The 20,369-nt window shown below is 34.6% G+C and overlaps 3 protein-coding genes across 5 annotated transcripts; 1 reads left to right on the top strand and 2 right to left on the bottom strand.

The window, feature by feature from the left end:
* Positions 1 to 2,541: 2,541 nt before the first annotated feature.
* Positions 2,542 to 6,460, bottom strand: LOC121235810 (2-C-methyl-D-erythritol 2,4-cyclodiphosphate synthase, chloroplastic). The gene is made up of 4 exons (XM_041132234.1): positions 6,057 to 6,460; positions 5,662 to 5,792; positions 2,854 to 3,135; positions 2,542 to 2,810 (listed from the first exon to the last, which is right to left on the bottom strand). Exons 1-3 carry the CDS (start codon positions 6,379 to 6,381, stop codon positions 2,902 to 2,904), a joined length of 690 nt encoding a protein of 229 aa, XP_040988168.1. The 5' UTR covers positions 6,382 to 6,460; the 3' UTR covers positions 2,542 to 2,810; positions 2,854 to 2,901.
* Positions 6,461 to 7,007: 547 nt separating this feature from the next.
* LOC121234785 (DET1- and DDB1-associated protein 1-like) lies at positions 7,008 to 10,726 on the bottom strand. Of its 2 annotated transcripts, XM_041130887.1 has the most exons (5): positions 10,503 to 10,719; positions 9,349 to 9,409; positions 7,743 to 7,803; positions 7,488 to 7,552; positions 7,008 to 7,321 (listed from the first exon to the last, which is right to left on the bottom strand). In XM_041130887.1, exons 2-5 carry the CDS (start codon positions 9,379 to 9,381, stop codon positions 7,244 to 7,246), a joined length of 237 nt encoding a protein of 78 aa, XP_040986821.1. In that variant the 5' UTR covers positions 9,382 to 9,409; positions 10,503 to 10,719; the 3' UTR covers positions 7,008 to 7,243. The 2 variants fall into 2 exon arrangements, with proteins under 2 accessions (XP_040986821.1, XP_040986820.1); XM_041130886.1 differs by lacking the exon at positions 9,349 to 9,409 and having other exon boundaries at positions 10,503 to 10,726.
* A 3,604-nt stretch (positions 10,727 to 14,330) lies between these two features.
* LOC121234784 (G-patch domain-containing protein 1) lies at positions 14,331 to 19,324 on the top strand. Of its 2 annotated transcripts, none has more exons than XM_041130885.1 (11): positions 14,331 to 14,521; positions 14,629 to 14,713; positions 14,944 to 15,020; positions 15,116 to 15,140; positions 15,235 to 15,328; positions 15,525 to 15,591; positions 15,692 to 15,788; positions 17,193 to 17,374; positions 18,076 to 18,303; positions 18,375 to 18,491; positions 18,853 to 19,324. In XM_041130885.1, exons 1-11 carry the CDS (start codon positions 14,444 to 14,446, stop codon positions 18,916 to 18,918), a joined length of 1,116 nt encoding a protein of 371 aa, XP_040986819.1. In that variant the 5' UTR covers positions 14,331 to 14,443; the 3' UTR covers positions 18,919 to 19,324. The 2 variants fall into 2 exon arrangements, with proteins under 2 accessions (XP_040986819.1, XP_040986818.1); XM_041130884.1 differs by having other exon boundaries at positions 14,333 to 14,521; positions 15,232 to 15,328.
* Positions 19,325 to 20,369: the final 1,045 nt, after the last annotated feature.

Genomic DNA, 20,369 nt, shown 5'->3' with positions numbered 1-20,369 from the left:
GAAGATGGATGATTGTTTAAAGGACTGGGGAATTCGAAAAGTGCTGTGTATTACAGTTGACAATGCCAGTGCGAATGAAACAGCAATTGATTGGTTTAAGTGGAACACGACGGTGAGAGATGATGTCATTCGGGCCCACGAGTTTATTCACGTTCGATGTTGTGCTCATATCATTAACCTCATAGTTGTTGAGGGATTAAAAGAGGTTCATGATTCCATAACCCGAGTCCGCAACATTGTACGATATGTGAGGGGTTCCCCTCAAAAGCTTGCCAAGTTTAAGGCAATAGCAGAAGATCTGAAGATTGAATGTTCTAGTATGCTGTGCTTGGACGTTCCGACTCGATGGAATTCTACATACATGATGTTGGATGTGGCACAGAAGTACCAAAAAGCATTCGAGCGGATAGAGGTCGAGGATGGGGGCCTGAGGTATGCTTTGTTGGAGCCAGCAGGACAGGGGCTCGGTGCGCCGGACGCACATGATTGGACCAGTGTGAGTTATTTTGTTGAATTTTTAAGAACTTTTTATGGGATAACCATGCGGCTATCTGGATCCAAATATACGACTGCGAACTCATTTTTCAACGAGCTCTCGGAGCTTCACTTCCAGTTGGAAAATAGTTGTACTGACTTTGCTGGATTGTTATCTGCTATGGCTACGGGGATGAAGATCAAATATGATAAATATTGGGAGAATATTGAGAAGATAAATAGATTGCTATTTGTGGCTGTGATCCTTGACCCCCGAGTTAAGTTGGCCATTCTAGAATTTTGGGTAAATTCCGTCCTCGGGGCAGTGAAGGCTGCAGAGTTTATTAAATTGCTAAAAAGTGATGTTGATGACTTATATCATCACTACAATACTAGTGCTCAGCCTTCATCCGCAGTTGGTAGCTCCTCACATTCGAGGCCGACAGGATTGACGGTTTCCTCAGGTGATACTGACCCATCTGTAGGGGTTAGAGGCAATCGTATTATACAGCAGTATCATCAACTCATGTCAACAAGGAATATTATGCATTGTATATCTGAGGTTGAACGATATTTTATGGAAGCTGTCGAGGCACCTAGTGATGTATTTCAGTTATTAACTTGGTGGAAAGTTAATTCCACCAAGTATCCAGTCATTTCCCGTGTGGCCCGAGATGTGCTAGCCATTCCTGTCACTACAGTTGCCTCAGAGTCGGCATTTAGTACTGGAGGTCGCGTGTTGGATGCTTATCTGAGTTCATTGTCACCGTCAACCGTGGAGGCCCTCGTTTGCACACAGAATTGGATAAGTGAAACGCCTATTGGACTAGATACCGTTGGCGTTGATGCCGAGAGCTATAGGCTTGAATCGGGTAAGTTTATATGCTTTTAAATGATGATTTAATTATTTTTAATGTTTCTAACTTCTAATTTTTATGATTTTATAGATCTAATTGTGAACCCTAACATAATTACCGATGATTGAGAGTCTGGAACGGACACTACTTGAGAGTTGGGATGGAGTTGGGAGAACCTTCTTTCTTGGTAAGAATCAAATTATTCTTTTACCGTATTCAATTTTTTATTATCAATTTTTTTTTCATCTATTGATTGCTACTTTCTATCTTCATTTCAGGCATGACTAATGGAACAAAAATTATTTGACTGAAATCCGTGTTTAATCGAATTGTAGTTATATTTCAAATTATAGTCATATTGTTATTACGTTAATAATGAGACTGTTATAACTTATGGCTACATCATACATGTTATTTACTTTTTAAACTATTTATATAGTTATATTTATGTAGTCATATCCCGAGCAAAGACGTGAGATAAGTACTCTTTATTCTATAATTTCTATTAGTACTTATTCATCCTCTCTCAAACGTTTAGAATTTATTATCCAACTGAAATTAATCGAATTATAGAAATTCGTACCATCATTTTTTTTTATAAAATTTTAAATTTATGTAATTTTCAACTCATGAGTCATGAGCACTTTTAATGCTAAATTTCAGGCGGACATAAAACAAATTAAAGATATAATCAAAATTCAGTAACAAAATCAGAACGAATATTTAAATTATTGAAAACTCTTGAATAAACCAAATATTTGTAGATCGTTTCACTTTTAAAAAAAATATATATGTTGCTCACTATCTGAAACGAAATTGAACAATAAAATTTAAATAATAATAAAAAAAAAACAAAATTTTGTGAGGAGTTCGGAAATTATGTTCGGAGTTGGAGCTCCGACCTCCGTTCGGAGTTGCGATCGGAGTTCGGGGCTCCGACCTTCCGATCGGAGTTCCGATCGGAGTTCGGGGCTCCGACCTCCGTTCGGAGTTCCGATCGGAGTTCAGAGCTCCGACCTTCGATCGGAATCGGACTCCGACTACCTTCGGAGTCGGAGTCGGAGGGAAAATCCGCCTCCGACTTGAGTCGGAGTCGGAGGTCGGAAATGACAACTCCGACTCCGTCGGAGTCGGAGCCCACCCCAAGCTCAATGCAGAACCAGAAAATAGAAAGGCTAAGCATCAACATTGTAAATTCTTAATACTAGTAGCAAAATGTTTGAATTCAAATTTTCAAACTTCTAATGTGGCCGATATACAGATGCAGTAATCTCAAGTATTTTAAGAAAAGTCAACATACATTCATATGGATTGTTGAGCGAAGGTGGGTTGGTGCTTTGATAACATTTTCCAGACTACTAGATGATAAACATCAAAGATCCTGACCAATTTTAGATACAACTTGTCCGTATCTTAGAAGAAGATTTCTGTTCCCACATGCTAACAATTGGATATGTGTAAGTGGTATACAACAATGCTTTTTTTTTTTTTTTTTGATAAGTAAATGGTATACAACAATGCTAACGACCCACTATTCTTACATCTGAGAATCTCTTTATTGGCATCTTTTTTATTTTTTCATTAGAAGAACCACTGTGTGAGCTGCAATACTCCTATTCTCTCCTAGGCTGTCAACCTTCTCATGAGTTTTGGCTTTCAGATTTATAACGGAAGGGTCTGCTCCAATAAGTGCAGACAAGTTTGCCTTGATTGCCTCCTTGTGCGGGCTTACTTTTGGTCTTTGAAGAATTAAAGTGGCATCTAAGTTTCCAAGTTCATAACCAGCCTCATGCATGAGTCTGACCTGAAATGAATCATATCAAAGAGAATAAGTTTGAGAAGAAAATTGAACTCAACTAATATGAATGACATTCGTTGTATCCAACCTGTTCAAATAAAGACTCATCAGATTGACCATAAAAAGCTGCTTTTTTTTTTTTTTTTTTTTTTTCCTTCTTCTTCTATGGGCACCATTTAAAATATGATTACTAGGAAAAAAATAAAAAGAAGAAAAATCTCATGATAGATTATAAACCACACTGTCATTTATGAAGCATCCTCCAACAGGAAATCTGCAAAAACAAGTTAACAACGTAAAATTTTATAACACCTACAGTATATGTTTGTTCATGCCTCGTTTGTTTTCGCAGATGAGATGAGATGAAAGTTGAAAATTGAATAAAATATTGTTAGAATATATTTTTATAATATTATTTTTGTTTTGGGATTTGAAAAAGTTAAATTGTTTATTTTATTTTGTGTAGGAATTTGGAAAAGTTGTAATAATTAGATAAGATGAGTTGAGAATAGTTGTGAAAACAAACGAGGCCCCTGCCAGATTGGAAACCAAGTTCAGAATGTTTGTGATTCATTTTGATCACATTCTATACGCACTAATCTGCAAGAAAATGAGCCTTTCCCCCTTTCTCACTCTTCAATAGTAGGACACATCACAGGGTTCTCTACCACATACGCAATTTCCCTTCCTTCCCATGGTTCAACCCTAGGACCTACCCCTTTCAAAGGGGAGAGGCACCACTTGACTACAAAGGGTAGTGGGCCCCTAGAAAAATGTCATCCAGTATGTTAGTGTCCACATCATCCCATAATAGCAGTATCTGACCCATGTTGATGCCATTTATTTTCCCAGTAACGCAAATAATGTCCAATAATTCTCATGCTTATGAAGATATTAGATAAGCACAGTGTTTATGAACTTAACCCTTCTTTGCATCTATTTCTTTTCTTTCTTTCTTTCTTTTTCCAGGACATGCTGATATCTATCTTTAGGTTGAGGCAAACTACATTTAAATTGGATCTATTATGGTCAAGTTTAAAGCAAGGTTTGCAGCATGATAGTATAGTATCCAAATCTTTGTAACATTCCAAATTCCACGTAACCAATAAGTGAGATTTTGTTTGCTTTAGATATTGGAATAGCACCCATCCAAGAGAGAAAAAATCAGAATATACAGGACTGTCAGAGCATAAGCAGGGTTAGAAAATAAGTAGTCAATGTTGTGAAAAGTGAAATGCTAGGAGTTACGTTGAATTGTGGTTTAGTAAAACTAAAAGTACATACAAAAATTGGACTGGGAGCTATGGGGTTTGGTTATGGAAGAACATTTGACAGGTATGGTGGAAATTTTATCAATACAATAGATTTGAGGTGGGTGATGTTACCAAGATAAACTTCCAGTATGGTGTATGATGTAGAGATCAGCCCTCAAAGAAGCTTTCCTGGATCTATTAAACCTTAATAAGGTCAAGGATGCAGTGGAGGTAGACAAGTTACAGCTCTCTAATGACTAATGAATGGGAAGTGGAGTTTAGACGCAGGGAAAAAGATCGGGAGGCGGATTGCTTTACCGCTTTAGAAAAGAGACAGGATAGTGCAAATAAGCTTCGTTGAAGCATGTCCAAGCAAGGGATGTGAAGTTAAGTCATTCTATAATGTACCAGTCACCTGCGATAACATCTCTTTCCATGGAAGACAATTTGGAGGAGTAAGGCTCCCTTAAAGCAGCTTTCTTTGTTTGGATGACTGTACTAGGAAGATCCTTACCCTGTATAATTTGAGGAGAAGGCATGTTTTGGTGATTGAATGGTGTTGTATGTGTAAGCAGAATGGGGAACTGGTAGAGATCATCTTTTACTTCACTGTGAAGTAGCCAGCTCCTTCTGGCAAGTGATGCTTAGCCTATTAGGGCTAATACAGGTGATGCCTGAATGGTGGATCTGTTAGCATATTAGAAAGAGTGGTTTGAGAGTCCTCACAATGACCCCAATTTGCTTGATGCAGCGCTTGGAGGAAAAGAAATGAACAAAGTTTTGAAATAACACAAGGACCGTGGAAGAACTTGAGATTTATTTTCTAATTCACTATACCCCTAGATGGCAGCCCACCTACCTCTTCCTAGCTATAGTTTGTATGATTCTTTTTGGTCTCTTTTCCATCTCTCATTAGATTCCTAAAGGGTCAGGTTCCAAAAATAAACAAAGACTGAACAAACAACTCTGGATAATTATTTCTTTTTTGATGAGTAAAAATAAAACTCTGGTTAAATAATTAGCTCCCAATCGCACCAAGTTGGCCAGCCTGGTTCATTTGCTGCTATACCAACAAGTCAACAACATAAAATATTCTTGCTTGCTTGCTTTTTCCAAACCATTGAAGACTATGAAATCTATATAGTCTTTCATAAAGAAACGCTCGAAATTGCAATTTACCAAGCAAAAAAATTTCAACATTCAAAACCGAAATAAAAAAAACAGAAATCCATAAGGATTTTCTGAGCATGCCCCATAACTACATTGAACAATAACTCACAGCTTCTTTGATGAAAACAGAGGATGGCGCTCCCTTCCACTTAGGATCGTTATCTGGGAATATCTGCCCGATATCAGGAAGCCCCAAAGCACCCAAGATCGCATCGACCACACAATGCAGCAGTACATCCCCTGCAACAACAACAAGAAGAATAATAACAACGACAACAACGGTAACTAAAATAAAAGCATAAAAAAAACAGTGACAGTGAAAGCAACAGCAACAAGAAAAACAACAGTTAGGCACGAATCAGAAAGGGCATGACCACCTTATCAGCAGACTTCAATTCCAACAAAATGTAATAAAATAACGGGAACCCATAATTGATTGGTCTCAACTCATCCAAAATCAACCACGAAAGTATCCAATTAGAGTTGAACGTAATTATTACTTACCATCGGAATGGGCCTCGCAGCCTCTATCGTGGGGTATGTTAATCCCACCGATGATCAGAGGGTACCCGGGCTCCAACCGGTGGAGATCGAACCCATGGCCGACCCGAAATGGCAAGGCTTTGGATGGCATGGAGGAGAGTGGAGATTGCCCGCCTTCCAAGGAGGTGGTTGTGGCGGCCGACACAGAAGTCCTAGCTACCACTGTTTTCATTGGTGTGGGCAGGATAGAGAACTGTGAAAGAGGGAAAGAGTGAGATTTAGTGTAGAGAGAGAGTGGTTTTTGAGGGATTGGGGAGGCACAGAGGATGGGTGCTGCCATGGCCATTGAATTTTGAAGAAAGCTCTGGGAGGGAGGGAATTGAAGCTTTTGGTTTCTGTTGAAGACTTGAAACACTCATGTTTCCTAATGGATTCATATAGGTAGGATAAATTACTCTAAATAGATGAGTTATAAAACAAAGTAAATTCTACTTAAAAAAAAAAAGTACAAAAAAATTATTTTTTATTATCATTTACTTGAAAGGTTAAGTCATCATTTATTTTCACAACTCCTCTCAATTCAACTTATCTCATATTATCTAATCATTACAATTTTCTAAAATTTCTATACAATAAAATAAACAATTCAACTTTTTCAAATTTCAAAATAAAAATAATGTTAAAAAAATCTATTATAACAATATTTTATTTAACTTTTAATTTTAATCTCAATTCATCTGTTCTGTGAAAACAAACTAGACATAAATCGATAAATTAATAAATTTAATTATTAAAAATTATATCATTTGTTTTGGGCTAATTGATATAATTCTTTTTTAGAAAAAAAAAAACGCTACCTTTATTTCTAAATAATATATTTCTTTTTGATTTGCAAGATTTATACCGAGTTACAAAAGCAAGGCGACATGCGCCAATTGGCATAGAGCCCCTATGACTAAAAGAGATCAGGAATTTACGTGAATTGGCGAGAGCAGCATCTCCAATCATTTCATTCCCTGTAAACTATAACCAGGAATCACCCAACTATATGCATAATCTGTAAACAGAAAATGTACATTTCTCACTTCTGCCAAAGCAATTTACAACAATGACCATTCAAATACCCTCTTCAGTCAACAACAAAACCACTCATTTTTGCCATGACAAGATCGTTTAAATAAATTAATTTTGTTGGACTCTGACAGAGCTCAGTAGGGTGATGCCCTTGGTTGCTTGCATCCATGCTCGGGTATAAGATTTTCAGTCGCAGCTCTCTTCGGTCTCAACTGCAATGAGAAAGGCCAGGCGACTCAGAAGATAGTCAGTAGCTCAAAAATTGTCCTGTGTGTGTGAGGTGGATGTGTGCGTGAGCACACGCGGATCTCCATGACATGGCCATACAAATTGTGCATGTCATGAGTGTACTTAAATATGAGATGAAGAATTTATTACATCCTTCTCTTCAGTACGCTGATAGATGTGTCTCAAGAGGATATTTTTGGCCTCAGTAGTTATCACTGCAGAAAGGTTTTCAGACAGGTCAGTTCCTCATTATCAAATACCAACAGTTAGATCAACACCAGCTGTAACTGTCACAACTCACAATGCAAGTGAAATGAAGGTAAATGTCAAAAGAACCCCATCAACCAAAAACTAGAGAAGCTCCAATAATGAAACGATGAAGAGGTACTAAGTTATCCTCATTACCTTGATCAGGTGGTGGAAGGGTGCGGCTGTGAGTAGGATGATAAGTTGTAGGCGTCATTCTCTGCATGCAGAAAGAAACATTGTTATAGATGGAAAGAGAGATGCATTACTATTACTCTACATGGCATAACATAACAAAGAACAGAGTGACTATTCGCCATCAAGAGAGTAATGCTAGGTACAATCCCCAAATAAACAAGCCCTGCGTAGGCCCTTTGTAAAAAGGTGGATCCCACTAAAAAAATAATAGTTTTTTTACACTTTTTCAAGGTGGGGTCCACTTTTTTACAAAGGCCTGCGCGGGACTTGTTTATTTGGGGCTTGTACAAATCACTTCTCAATGAGAAACAAAATTACATCAGACAAGTCGGAACAGTTTTCCAAAGCATATACTTGCACAAATGCTAAAGACACCTACCAGAAGATACAAATATTATTATACCACAAACTTAATTATCTAAATTTAGCTTGGTTAGACAGACCAGGTCAAAGTGAATAGCAGCCTGCACTCTGCAACTGCACATGACAAGTTAGCATATTATAACAATATAGATTGCAATGAGCTTTAGCTCGAAAACGGTCTGGTTATTAAATGCTATACCCACTAGATAGCACGTGTGATGATATTTGTTATAACCATGGGGAAATTGTTGAGAGACCATTGATTCAATTCAGATAATCTTGATCATAACTTCAACGGCTACAAAACAAACCCTCCTCAACCATTTAGAAAGTTGACTATTATAATTTTGAACTTCATTACCAACTGTTAATCCCACTTTATCCGGATACGTTTAAACTTTCAATAAGTAAACTCAATTAGCTTAAACCAGATCTTACTAGCTTTATCTGAGAGAAAACGTGTAGCGAATGAACATTTTTTTATGACCAAATAATTTTATTTCCAAACAAAAGAGAAAACCAGGGAAAATTACAAAAATCCTAATTATTACGAAAGTTTCTCCATTTCTAAAACTATCAATAAGCAGCAAATAAGATGCAATACGACAATTGGATGTCAAGTATATGGTGCAAAAGGGTCTGCCTATGAACCCAACCAAAAAGAAAAAAATCCATCTTTATCAATGCATTGAAGAACAATGTAGTAAACACATTAATATAATGCATATATTAATCTAAATTTAACATATGTGCCTATGACTTAAATATTATAAGGAAAAAATCAACTGGATTCAAAGAAGGCTTTGGTAGCAATATTAAAAAAGGTCTGCTCCCATAATCATTCACTTATAAAAATGTAGAATGAACTGCAGACGAAACAACAAAATGGTAAGTGAGAATGTAAAGGTGAACAACTAAGTAGCAAAATAACATGAGAAAGAGACATATAAAATGAATTTCACTATGATCGTTCTCTTTGTTGACTCTTTGCTGTTAGGGTTCTGAGCATAGTCTCTAACCATAAAAAACATGAACAATTACATCAATCTAAAGGCCAAAGTAAAAAAAAGCTCGAATTTTTTATCTTTCATTGATATCTCTCAAGAAAGTGTATCCGTAATTATAACTTGGGAAAGTAAGATATTCTTTTGACATTACCAGCCTTACTCTAACTTGGGAAAGTAAGATATTCTTTTGACATTACCAGCCTTACTCGTACTATGGTGGTAACTGGCATGTATTTGGCGTAGCCTCTTCCACTAGAATTGTGGTTTCGAAGGTTGGTAAGGAGAAGAAGAGGTCAAGAAGAAGAATTAAAATGAGGTATTTCAAAATACCTCTCCTTTTACTTATAAAAAAATATATATTCTTTTGACACCTCTCTAAAATCGATTAGAATATCCACCTTCTCAACAACTTTTAATACCAATAGAAGTCCATCAAACAAAAGTATCTCATTCATGGCATGAACTGACAATCTCTAAATCTATTGGTCTTGTTTTTTATTGCATGAAATTTGTGCAGCCTCATGACAAGAATATAAAGACTCAATTTGGCTTGAGATAAATAAGCATGCAAAAGCAAAAAGCTAAAATTGCACATCAACTTTCTCATTAGGATTCAGATGAGATGTTATTCTGGCTTGATATCCTAAAAATTGAAGAGCCGCTGACCAATCAAAACTTTGAGTTAATGCTTAATGGAAGACGAAAGTGTTCTTGGGAGAAAACCAAAAATATACTATATGTATTTCAATTTTATCTGAGTCCAAACTGGTTAAACGCCTCAACGGCTGTAATATCATTTTTTTTTACTTACCAAAAAAAAATATCATTTTCAATAAACCTCTGCAATCTGTTCCTAAAAGTTCCCTTCTGATGTAATAAAAATTAGTAAAGAATTGCTCAATTTTCCGAATACATAAGAATAAATTTCCAAATACCTAAGAATAAATCCCCGCGTCTGTCACAACAAAAGTTCATCTTTACAGGCACAATGCTGCAATTAAACAAGCAACTCAACCTCAGCCCAGTGTCTCGTGCCTATGGATTATGTCAACACTAAGAGTGCCCAACAAATTTAAAGTAACAATCAGTTCCCATGAAACAAAATCTTCAAAAAACCAAAATGAAAACTACAGAAACTTCAATTGCCTACACAAATCAATGTGTTCCTACACTTCATCCTCACCAATGAAAAGTTTACAGAATCTCATAAGCTTCAGTATCCCAACAAACACAGGAGGGTATGTCCAAAAAAGCTACGCTGATCGTACAAAATCAAAGCTTTCCATAAATATTAAATTCAATGAAGTAAACATCATCCAAACGGCTTGGCTTCAGAAAATAAAGTACTTACCGAAGGACTAGAAGGATCGGACGGTCGCAGTTGGCTGAAGTTGTGAGGGTCAAACGACGGCCAGTCACCGAGCATAGACCCCATCAAACGCTTATTTCTGCACCCAAATCTAGATAGACTATGAGAGAGATAGAGAGAGAGAGAGAGAGAGAGAGATGGCACAAATGCACAATGCCCTGATTCTAGAACCAGCCTCTTCAGTGCTGCGTATGGTAAACTGATAGTCTAATTACTTAGCGCCTTTTAACTTGACAGGAGTCAGGACCATCCTTTTTTCCTTGCATATCTCACTTAATTTTGTTATTATTACTTTTTTGGAAAAATGCTATTTTCACAACCTATTTTATTATATGTAATTTAATCGTTAGAATTTTTTAAATTTTCAAACTAAATAAAATAAATAATTTAATTTTTTTAAATATTAAAATAAAAATAATATTAAAAAATATATATTCTAACAATATTTTATTCAAATTTCAACTTTCATCTCAACTTATTTGAATTCATCTGTAAAAACAAATGAGACAGTCTCGACTCAAAGTATCTGTATTTTATTTTTTTATATTTTTAAAAGTTTTATAAAAGTTATTTTTAGTGAATTTGTATATTTTTTAAATGTTTAAAAACTATTTTCTTTTTGTGAAAAAAAAAAAAAAAAGAACTGGCAGTTACGTCTAGGGATAAGATATAGGCAGCTAACTAGCAGGACCTTTATTTTTTTAAAAAAAGATTTTAGAAACAAAATTCTGAGTAATTTTAAAAATGTATAGACGGTTTAAAAGTGTGAATGCAAAATTGTAAATTTAAAACATCTAATTATACTACTCGTTCGAAAATTACTACACTACCCCCACGAAGTTTTGCGTAACATTCTTTGAGTACTAAAGATAATTGAGCATAACTTTAAATAAAAACTTTATATACATCCTCAAAATTATAATTAAGTAATAACTATTGATATAATGAGCATATAAATTATTTCAAGTTATTTTTTAATATTTTAAAATATTACCATAAAATATTAAAAACATTCATAAAATGATAGATTACTTTATGTGACATTATAGTTAATTACTTAATTCTTGTTCTCGTTGTTACTGTTACTTTTCGAGGAAGGGGGATTTTTTTAGTACAACATTTTCTTTTTCCCCTAAGATTTTCATATTTTCCAAGTAGTGAAAACTAGGGGTGTAAGTTAAACGATCCGGACCAAAAAATCAACCAGACCAAAATGCTTCAATTGGTTGAAACCGACCGGTTCCAGTCGATCTCGGCTGGACCGATAATACTAATGGTCCGGTCTCAATCTATTAGTTTGCAAAATTTTGATTTTTGAATCGGACCGAACTGATCAAAATACATATATATATTTTGAATTTTTTTTATTTAGTATTTTATATAGTAATTGTATAATTTAATTATACAATTTTCATCTAAACTATGATCATTGACCATATATGTTAAATATAATATTAAATATTAACTAATATGCTATTGACAATTAACTAATGTATTATATGATACATACCCTAGTTACCTAATATATACACATAATTAAAAGAGAAATATCCATTGACCAATTATTCATTAACTATATATAAAATATTAAAATCTTAATTTAGGTCATTATGTATTAACTATCATAATTCATACACATACTATTGAGAATTAAGTACTAAGTTAGCAACATCATTAATATAATTATAATTAATAATTTTATTAATGGGTTAATGAGATAATCTACATTAAAGAGTTAACTTAATTTTAATTATATTATTTTATATCATTTTATTTATTTAATAAGGAAAGAAAATGGAAGAAAAATGTTGGGATTTTTTGTATGTTAGTCCGAAATAAACATTAATAGGTAATTTTGGACTTTTTTGTATGTTGGCCCACTTTGTACTAGCTCAGACCGAATGGACCAACCAGGTTGATAGATAACGATTATGTCCAGTCTGAGTGTAATTGGTCCGTTTCATGGTGGAAAATGGGAGGATCAAAATTTTCAGTCCAGTTCAAAAAACTCTTCACAACTTGACCGGACTGGATTGATTACATCTCTATTCAAAACAAGATCTATGATGAAGTCCAAAAGTATTTATGGATCAAAAATTTGTTTTGGTCTTATAACTAATCTGAAATAGTTCGTGGAGTAATTTCTAAATCAGGATCTCATTTGGACGTTGAGATGAGATGAAAAATTTATAAATAATAGTGAAAAAGTTTAAATTAAGATGCTTTATGGGGTTTTGGAAAGAAAGAGATAAAAAGTTGAGTAAAAATATTATAAAGTTAAAATATTGTTAGAATATAACTTTTTAGTATAATTTTTGTTTTGAGATTTGAAAAAGTTGAATTTTTTTTGTGTTTTATTTGAAAATTTGAGAAAATTGTAATGATTAGATGAAAAAGTTAAAGATCTGAATTTGAAAAACGGTTGTGTTCGTGATGTTTGGATGTTGAGATAAGACTATCTTGCAATCTAAACGGAGTCTTAAGAGATGCTTGGAGCATGAGATGAGATGATAATTTTGTAAATAGTAGTACGATAATTTGTGAATAGCAATGAGATAATTAAAATTAAATATTTATTGAGTTTTGGAAAAAGAGAGAGAAATAGTTGAATAAAAATATTATAAAATTAATATATTTTTAGAACATAATTGTTTAATATAATTTTTGTTTTGGAATTTGAAAAAATTGAAATGTTTTTTATTTTTTATTTGAAAGTTTGGAAAATATGTAATAATTAGTTTGAAAGTGTTTGTATTTAAATGATATTTGAAAAAAAAATGAGATGTAATGAAAATTTTTTCCAAACATCCCCTTAATTTAGGATTAGTTTGGTTTTCAAACTCATCATTATAACTTTTTTAAATTTCAATATAAAATATAATAAACAATTCAACTTTTCAAATCTCAAAATAATAATAATATTAAAAAATAATATTTAAACAATATTTTATCATCTCAATTCAACTCAACTCAATTCAATTCAATTCAACATTCAAATGCAGCCTAGAAAATGATGGAAGAGAAGTTTTCTAAATTTAGCAATAGTTTGAATCGAGTAATGTTAGAGCACTTTCAATGTAGAAATTTACAATTATAAACAGTTATTGCTAGATATAGCGGTGATATTATTCGTTGGCCGCCACTTTCAAACTATTTTCTTCAAATTATATAAAAATAAAGTTTTACATAACCCGGAGTTTGGAGACTGCATCATTATCTCGGTATTTTACACCACTGACGTGACAATATTAAATAACTCTTGGATTTTTATCTTTCTAATGAGAAATTATCTAAAGCTTAATAAATATTATTATATTAACAAAATATAATAATGATATCTTCTCCTAACAGGACATGGGGTGTGTAGGGCATTGATAGAGAAACAATCGGTCCACAACTATTTTACCTCTTAATAGTAAATAGTATATATTTTTCTAAAAAATTTAAAAGCATCGAGAATTAAATCAAAAGTGAAATAATATTACAAATTAGTATTTTATTATTATTAAGTTGTATAAAAATCGTATTCTACTTTTTTTTTTTTTTTATCTTAACAGGGCACTCAAAAGACAACGACGTCGTCCTGACGGACAAAATTCAATGCGGTGCCAGGTGGTTATGAAACTGAAAGACTGCAAATGCTGACCCTCGGATTGTTATACCAACCGTTCCATTCGTACTGGCCGTCCTTTAAAGCGATGAGTCCTACGATCGAATCAAAACCGTCTAAAGATAAAACCCCACCAAAAGGCTGAACAAGAGAAGCACCATAGTCCCGCTCGCTTCGTCTTTAGACTTTAGGTTTTGAGCTCGGTCGCTTCTCCTTTTGCTTCTCTTTACTCGACCTCCGCAGAGAAACGCAGGGAGAGCGAGAGACGGCTCTGGATCGTCGGCCTAAGGCGAAGAACGACTTCGCACTAGGCATGGCCTCTCCCGAAGCTCCCCTCTGCTATGTCGGTGTTGCCAGACAATCTGCTGCTTTCCGCCTCATGAAACAAATGGTGATCTCACTCCTCTCCCTGAATTCTCTTTTTCTCTCGACTTTATTTCTTTGAGAATTTAGCTTGGGTGATTTTTTTTTTTACCTTTTTTTTTTTTTTCCTTAAAGGGATGGGAAGAAGGAGAAGGGCTCGGCAAAGACAAGCAAGGAATCAAAGGACACGTTAGAGTAAAGAACAAACAGGACACTACTGGTTAGTCTTTTTATTTGTTTTTTTTTTTATCTAAATGTTTTTGCTTGTTTAATTCCGAGAAGAAAAACAAAGTTAGAAACGGAAATATATCCAAATTTTTAATTCCAAATCTACAACTGTTAGCTGCCTAGTAAGGGAAAAGCGTGGTTGGATCAATGAATCTCACTTATGTATTGATGCTAGGCTCTCGAAGTGACTTTCTTTTTCTTTATCGTTGGATTCTGGGATAGGTATTGGCGTAGAGAAGCCAAACAATTGGGCATTTGATACCACACAATTTGACAATATCCTCAAAAGGTTGAAAGTGGTATGTAAGGCGTTCACTCCTCCGAAACGAGGATCAGTACAAAATACGTTTTAATTTCGCTAACAAATCTGTTTTGTTTGTTTTTTAATTGGCAGCAAGCTATACAATCCAGCAATGAAGGTATGAGAGTATAAGATAATGACATTGACCTAATATTGTAGCCACCTTAATGTTACAATGTGACGCACGGAGTATTATTGTATTTGCACAGTAGGTATTGAGAAGAACTCGGCTGAAGTAGGCACTGACAACGATGCATCTGACGATCTTCAGGTTCCAGTCGTGAAGGCTACTAGACCACAGGGAAGGTAGCTGTAATTTTTCTTTTATTTTTCTTTTTGATAAGGAATTAGCTCACGTATTTTTCTTTTCGATGAAGAATTAGATCACGTATTTTTCTTTTTGATAAGGAATTAGATCACGTAGTTGTGATTTTCTTTTATAAGATTCCTGTGTTGGGTGTTTTGAGTGTTCACTACTGATTAGTTTCTTGCTGATAATCAGATATAAAAAGAGAGAGAGAGGAAAGCTTGTGCATGCCTATTCTTCTAAGGATCTTGAAGGAATTCTTGTAGGTCATGAAAGCATATTTCTCACGAAACTAATGTATCTATGTTCATCTTTTTTGTTTTATAATTTTCTTCCTAATATCCCGTGTATGTGTACCCTAGGTCAAAAAGACCGAGGAGTCTCCAGGAACAAAGTTTGATCTAGATAGTGAATTGGAATTGGCAAAGCCAGAGGAAAGCCAATTTTTCTATAGTGAAGGTAATTTTTGGCTTTGACCATTTGTTTGAATAATGTGGTGAGATTTTTATAACGTGTTTGTTTCCTGTATATGGCATTTCTTTGGTCAATATAATTAAACTCTCTTTGCTATTCTCAAAGTAAAACGGTAGTTTCCTATATTTTGTTTTCATTGTGCTGCTTCTGTGTGTGTGTGTGTGTGTGTGGGATGATATTTTACTAACAATCATATTGCTTGAGAGGTTTATCCTTGTAATATTGTTTCTGAAGCTAGGTAATGGTCATTATACGTCTGAAAATGCGTGATTCAGCAGACATTTTGAAATATACTTTTTATTAAAGAAGTTGAGATTTTAGGCTTTGAGGGGGTGGAATTTTCACTAATAATTTCGTTAGGAAGAGAGGATAATTCTATTTTCTTTCTGAATATTATTTTGGCCATTTTACTTGACTTTTGTGTGATAGGCTAATATAATGTCGAAGTTGAAGGATGTTTCCTTTATGCACGATATGGTCTGTGTGGAAGGAACTAAATGCGAGGATCTTTGAAGGCTATATGAAGTCAGTGGATGAGTTTTGTTCTATACTGCTAAAGACCCTTGTGTCTTGAACATTGACTTAATGGGTGTAGTTTTACTTACATAAATTTTATGTCATCTTGTTTTTGTTTCATCTTTAGTTAGATGGCTCCACACCGCTTGTATACACCCTGTGTACTTGGGTTGCACCCTTTGCACAATTAATAATATTGACTTAATTATCAAAAGGTGTTGATATTGGTCTAAGGGTAAGCTTCTTTTATCGTTTTGGTTATTGATTTATGCTTGCAATTGAAAAATAAAAGATCACTTAAGATGATGGATACATTGTTATTGACTGATAAGTGTCACCTTGTGTGCTCTAAGAACAGAAGGAATTAATGTCTGATATTTTCTACCTCAAAATCTACTTGTTTTATTGTCTACTCTTGGTTCTCCCATTGAAGTGCTGAAGTTAATGAGCAATAATATAAGAAAAAATATATGTTTGATGTTAGAGAAAAAGAGATCAGACTTGGGGTGACAAGAAGATTGTTTACTACTATAATATGTTACTCAATGTGAAAAGCATCTGTCATATGCCTGATAGAAAAATGCTGACATGTTTTTCAGGTAGTTAGTTCTTTCCCTTCTTGTGCTGTCAATATGTTCTATCAAGGCTGTTCTTATCAAAAAAGAAATATGTTCTATCAAGACTCCTTTTCTTATAACCTGTAGTGGGCAATGGAATTCGAGTTCTCTTCCAAACATTTTTCTGCATCATGTAATATGTGAAAAGTTTTCTGTTAACTGTAAAGCCTTATAAATATCTCTTACTGTGTCCTGCTGGCTAGATAAGATAGGTTAAACCAATTGCTATTTGAAAAGCCTTATCACTTTGTGACAGGAGACAAAGCTGAAGGTGTTTCTCCAGAATGGTGGGGCCATAACTATGGGTTTGTATCAGCAGGTTTCCTTGGAGCAGAGTCTATGAGAAAGAAATCTCTGATAACTGATGATTCTCAAACCTGTGGTGAGAGAACTGTATTTTTTGAAGATGATCAGGAGAAACTATATAATCTTGTCCAAGTATGTTCCTCTTCTTGATAGGTGTTACACGAATACTTCCCATGCACTAGGGTTGCGCCTGTTTTATTTATTTATTTTTTTAACTCTTTTTTTTTTGGCAAAACATGTTTCATACTCCAACCATAAATGTTGCACTCTTTATTAAAACACATTTTAAAGGAACTGGTTAGATCCTCCATCACCTACTTGTCATAGATTAGCAATTTAGCATCCACAATCCTGCCATTACTTCTACATTTAAACATAAAAACGGATATAGTCCTGTGGTCTGAATATGAGGAAAAGGCTATTTGCGGAAGGTAAAAAAAAAAATGTTTTCCTTAGGACAAATGTTTGGTGACATATCTGGAGTTTTTGTGGACAAAGAAGGGGCTGATAGTTTTTTTTTTTGGGTACGGGTGGAATTGGGAGGAGGCACTCTTGTGATGTGAAAATAATTGCAAGTTTATGCCATTTTATTCCTAATTCAAAATCATTTAATTTCATCAATATGTCTGAACGTTAAGTAATTAATGATGGTGACTAGTGGGGGATGGCTGGTAATTTGGTTAATCATGTAATATGCTGACAGATTTTCTACAGACTTTGTAGTCTGGTGATTTGTTTATCATAATAAGAAGTTTGCTGAGTGTAAGGAAGGAAAAGCATAGTGAGACATAAAGTTTAGACGTTTGAGTTTTGATGCATTCTTTTCATTTCAGGATAAAGCCACGACTGGAAAGCAAGGACTAGGTATTAGGGACCGGCCAAAAAAAGTAGCTGGTTGCCACTTTCAGGGGAAAAAAACATCATTTAGTGATAGTGAGAATGAAGATTCTACAGATCTTGGTTATTTAGCTAAACGAAAACGTGACGACTCATTAGAAGAGGAAAGGACTGATGAACCCAAAGTGAAGTTGAAGAAGCTGTGCAAAAAGCTTCTTCGACAGGTCGGTCTTCCAAAACTGAAATTTGTTTTAATGTTGCAAATTCTCTGTCACTGATTGAAGGCTGATTTCAGGTACCTGGAGAGTCATTGAAGCTGAAACAGCTGAAACTTCTTATTGATGAGCATTCATCTTCTGTTTTTGCGAACTTCTCTTCAAGGAGAGATGCTCTAGCTTACCTGAAACAAAAGGTATTGTTTTTTAGGTAGTGTTACAATTTTATGATTTTAATCCTTGGAAGAAAAATGGAAAGTAGCCCAAAAAAAAGTTTTTCTTGCCAATTTTTATAATTCCTTAGATGGTTTGAACTACTGAGCACTGTTTCTTTTTATTTTTTAAAGTTTGAACTACTAGGCATAACATACTGGGATCCTTCGAGTTATATCCCTATTAAGAGTCGGTCCTTTGGTTCATCAGTAAAAGTAAATACCGAGGAAAGATGCTCTATTCAAATATGAAGATGTATAATTTTTGTGTGTTTCTTTCGCTTTAATTTTTTTTTTTTTTTTTTTTTTTTTGTGCAATTCATGGAATATTGGGTTGTAACCGCAGATACAAGGTAGTCAGAAGTTTCATGTGGAAGGAAAAAGAGTGAGTCTTACATCGAGGAGAGGCTGAAGCATTTTGGTAAAAAATTTTGGCATTACTAGGGCAACACCAGCATGAAGAGTTTACATTTAGAAGGAGAAAGTGAGTTTCTTTTTGTTATTGGTATATTCTTTTCCTGGGATTTTGAGTTGGCCATACCGATCCAGGTATTGCAGCTGAGGCTAGCTTATGAGTTATTTAGGATGATGCCCTTGCTAGATCTGTTGTGATAATTAGATGGAGATATTTTTGGATAATTTATCCTTTCATTCTTTCGCTGGAATGTAATATTGGTCAGCATCATTATTTGGGTGAAGGCTTGCACAAAATTACGGTGTTGGTATCTCTCTTGTAATGGTAGATTTGAATATATAATACAATGAACCTACAAAGTCGGCAATAACCTGATCTCTCTTAAGCACTCATTTGAGATAAACCTAGTTCTTTAATACTTGTTTCTCTAGTGGATATAAAGATATATATATATATATATGTAGGCATGGTATCAGTATTGTCTGATGGTATTGCATATGAAAGTGATCTTTGATTAATAGCTTCCATGTTTTATTGTTATTGCAACTTGAACCATCAGCCGTTCTTCTGTCGTTAGGCTCCCAGAGCTTTGATCTGGACGTGCCTAGCTAACATCTTCATAAGAATTAATACTCTCCGACCCATTGCTGATTGCAAGCATATGATGGCTATTCTCTCGCATGTTTCAATCTTATGAGCAATCCGCTCGTCTCCATTTCCTTGAACGATCTTCTTGATCCTGTACCCATAGAAACTACAATTTTCAGGCCCCACTAGCTACTTCAGTGGAAACACTGATGGTTCAACCTTCTACTCGAATTGTTTCGTCGTTGCAGGATGTTCGAATTCTATATAGTCCGTTTTGGTTGTGGAGAAAAGGCACCAAGAAATCAAAACGTGAACTTTTGAATTCAACTAGATCGGTCTAATTTTTTTTCATTTTTTCGATGAAAGACAGCTTGGCCTTTGTTTTTGGTTGTGGTGAACATGATCATGACAGTGCTACCCCAGATAGAGACAATAAAACATGATATTTGAAAGCCGACAGGCAATAGTTATGAATCCCTAATTAAGAAGGCAGTTCGAGGTTGATGAATATACGTGTACTGCGTGGTATGCCCTAATAAAACCCTTAAATGAAAGTGCGATATTCTATTTTTCCATCTTGTAACTGGATAGACCCGACATAAATGTATGCATATGGGCTGATCCAATGTATGGGGATTAGCTATAAAATTGCTTTTATTAACTTGGTATAGATTCTTAAGAGCTATGTATTTATTTATTTTGACTTAACTTTGTTGAGTGTCTGTTTGTCATGTACTTAATTAAATACATGCATGGAATGCTAAGACTGGCCTAGCCTGCAAGTTGTATGAGAATTATGCTACGTCAGTACTAAAGCACTCGTAAGCAAAGTTTTATTACTTGAAGTACGTACGTATTAT

The sequence above is a fragment of the Juglans microcarpa x Juglans regia genome, chromosome 6D, assembly GCF_004785595.1.
Source record: "Juglans microcarpa x Juglans regia isolate MS1-56 chromosome 6D, Jm3101_v1.0, whole genome shotgun sequence".
In the NCBI taxonomy this organism is placed as follows: domain Eukaryota; kingdom Viridiplantae; phylum Streptophyta; class Magnoliopsida; order Fagales; family Juglandaceae; genus Juglans; species Juglans microcarpa x Juglans regia.
This window is presented reverse-complemented; position numbering and strand designations above follow the sequence as displayed.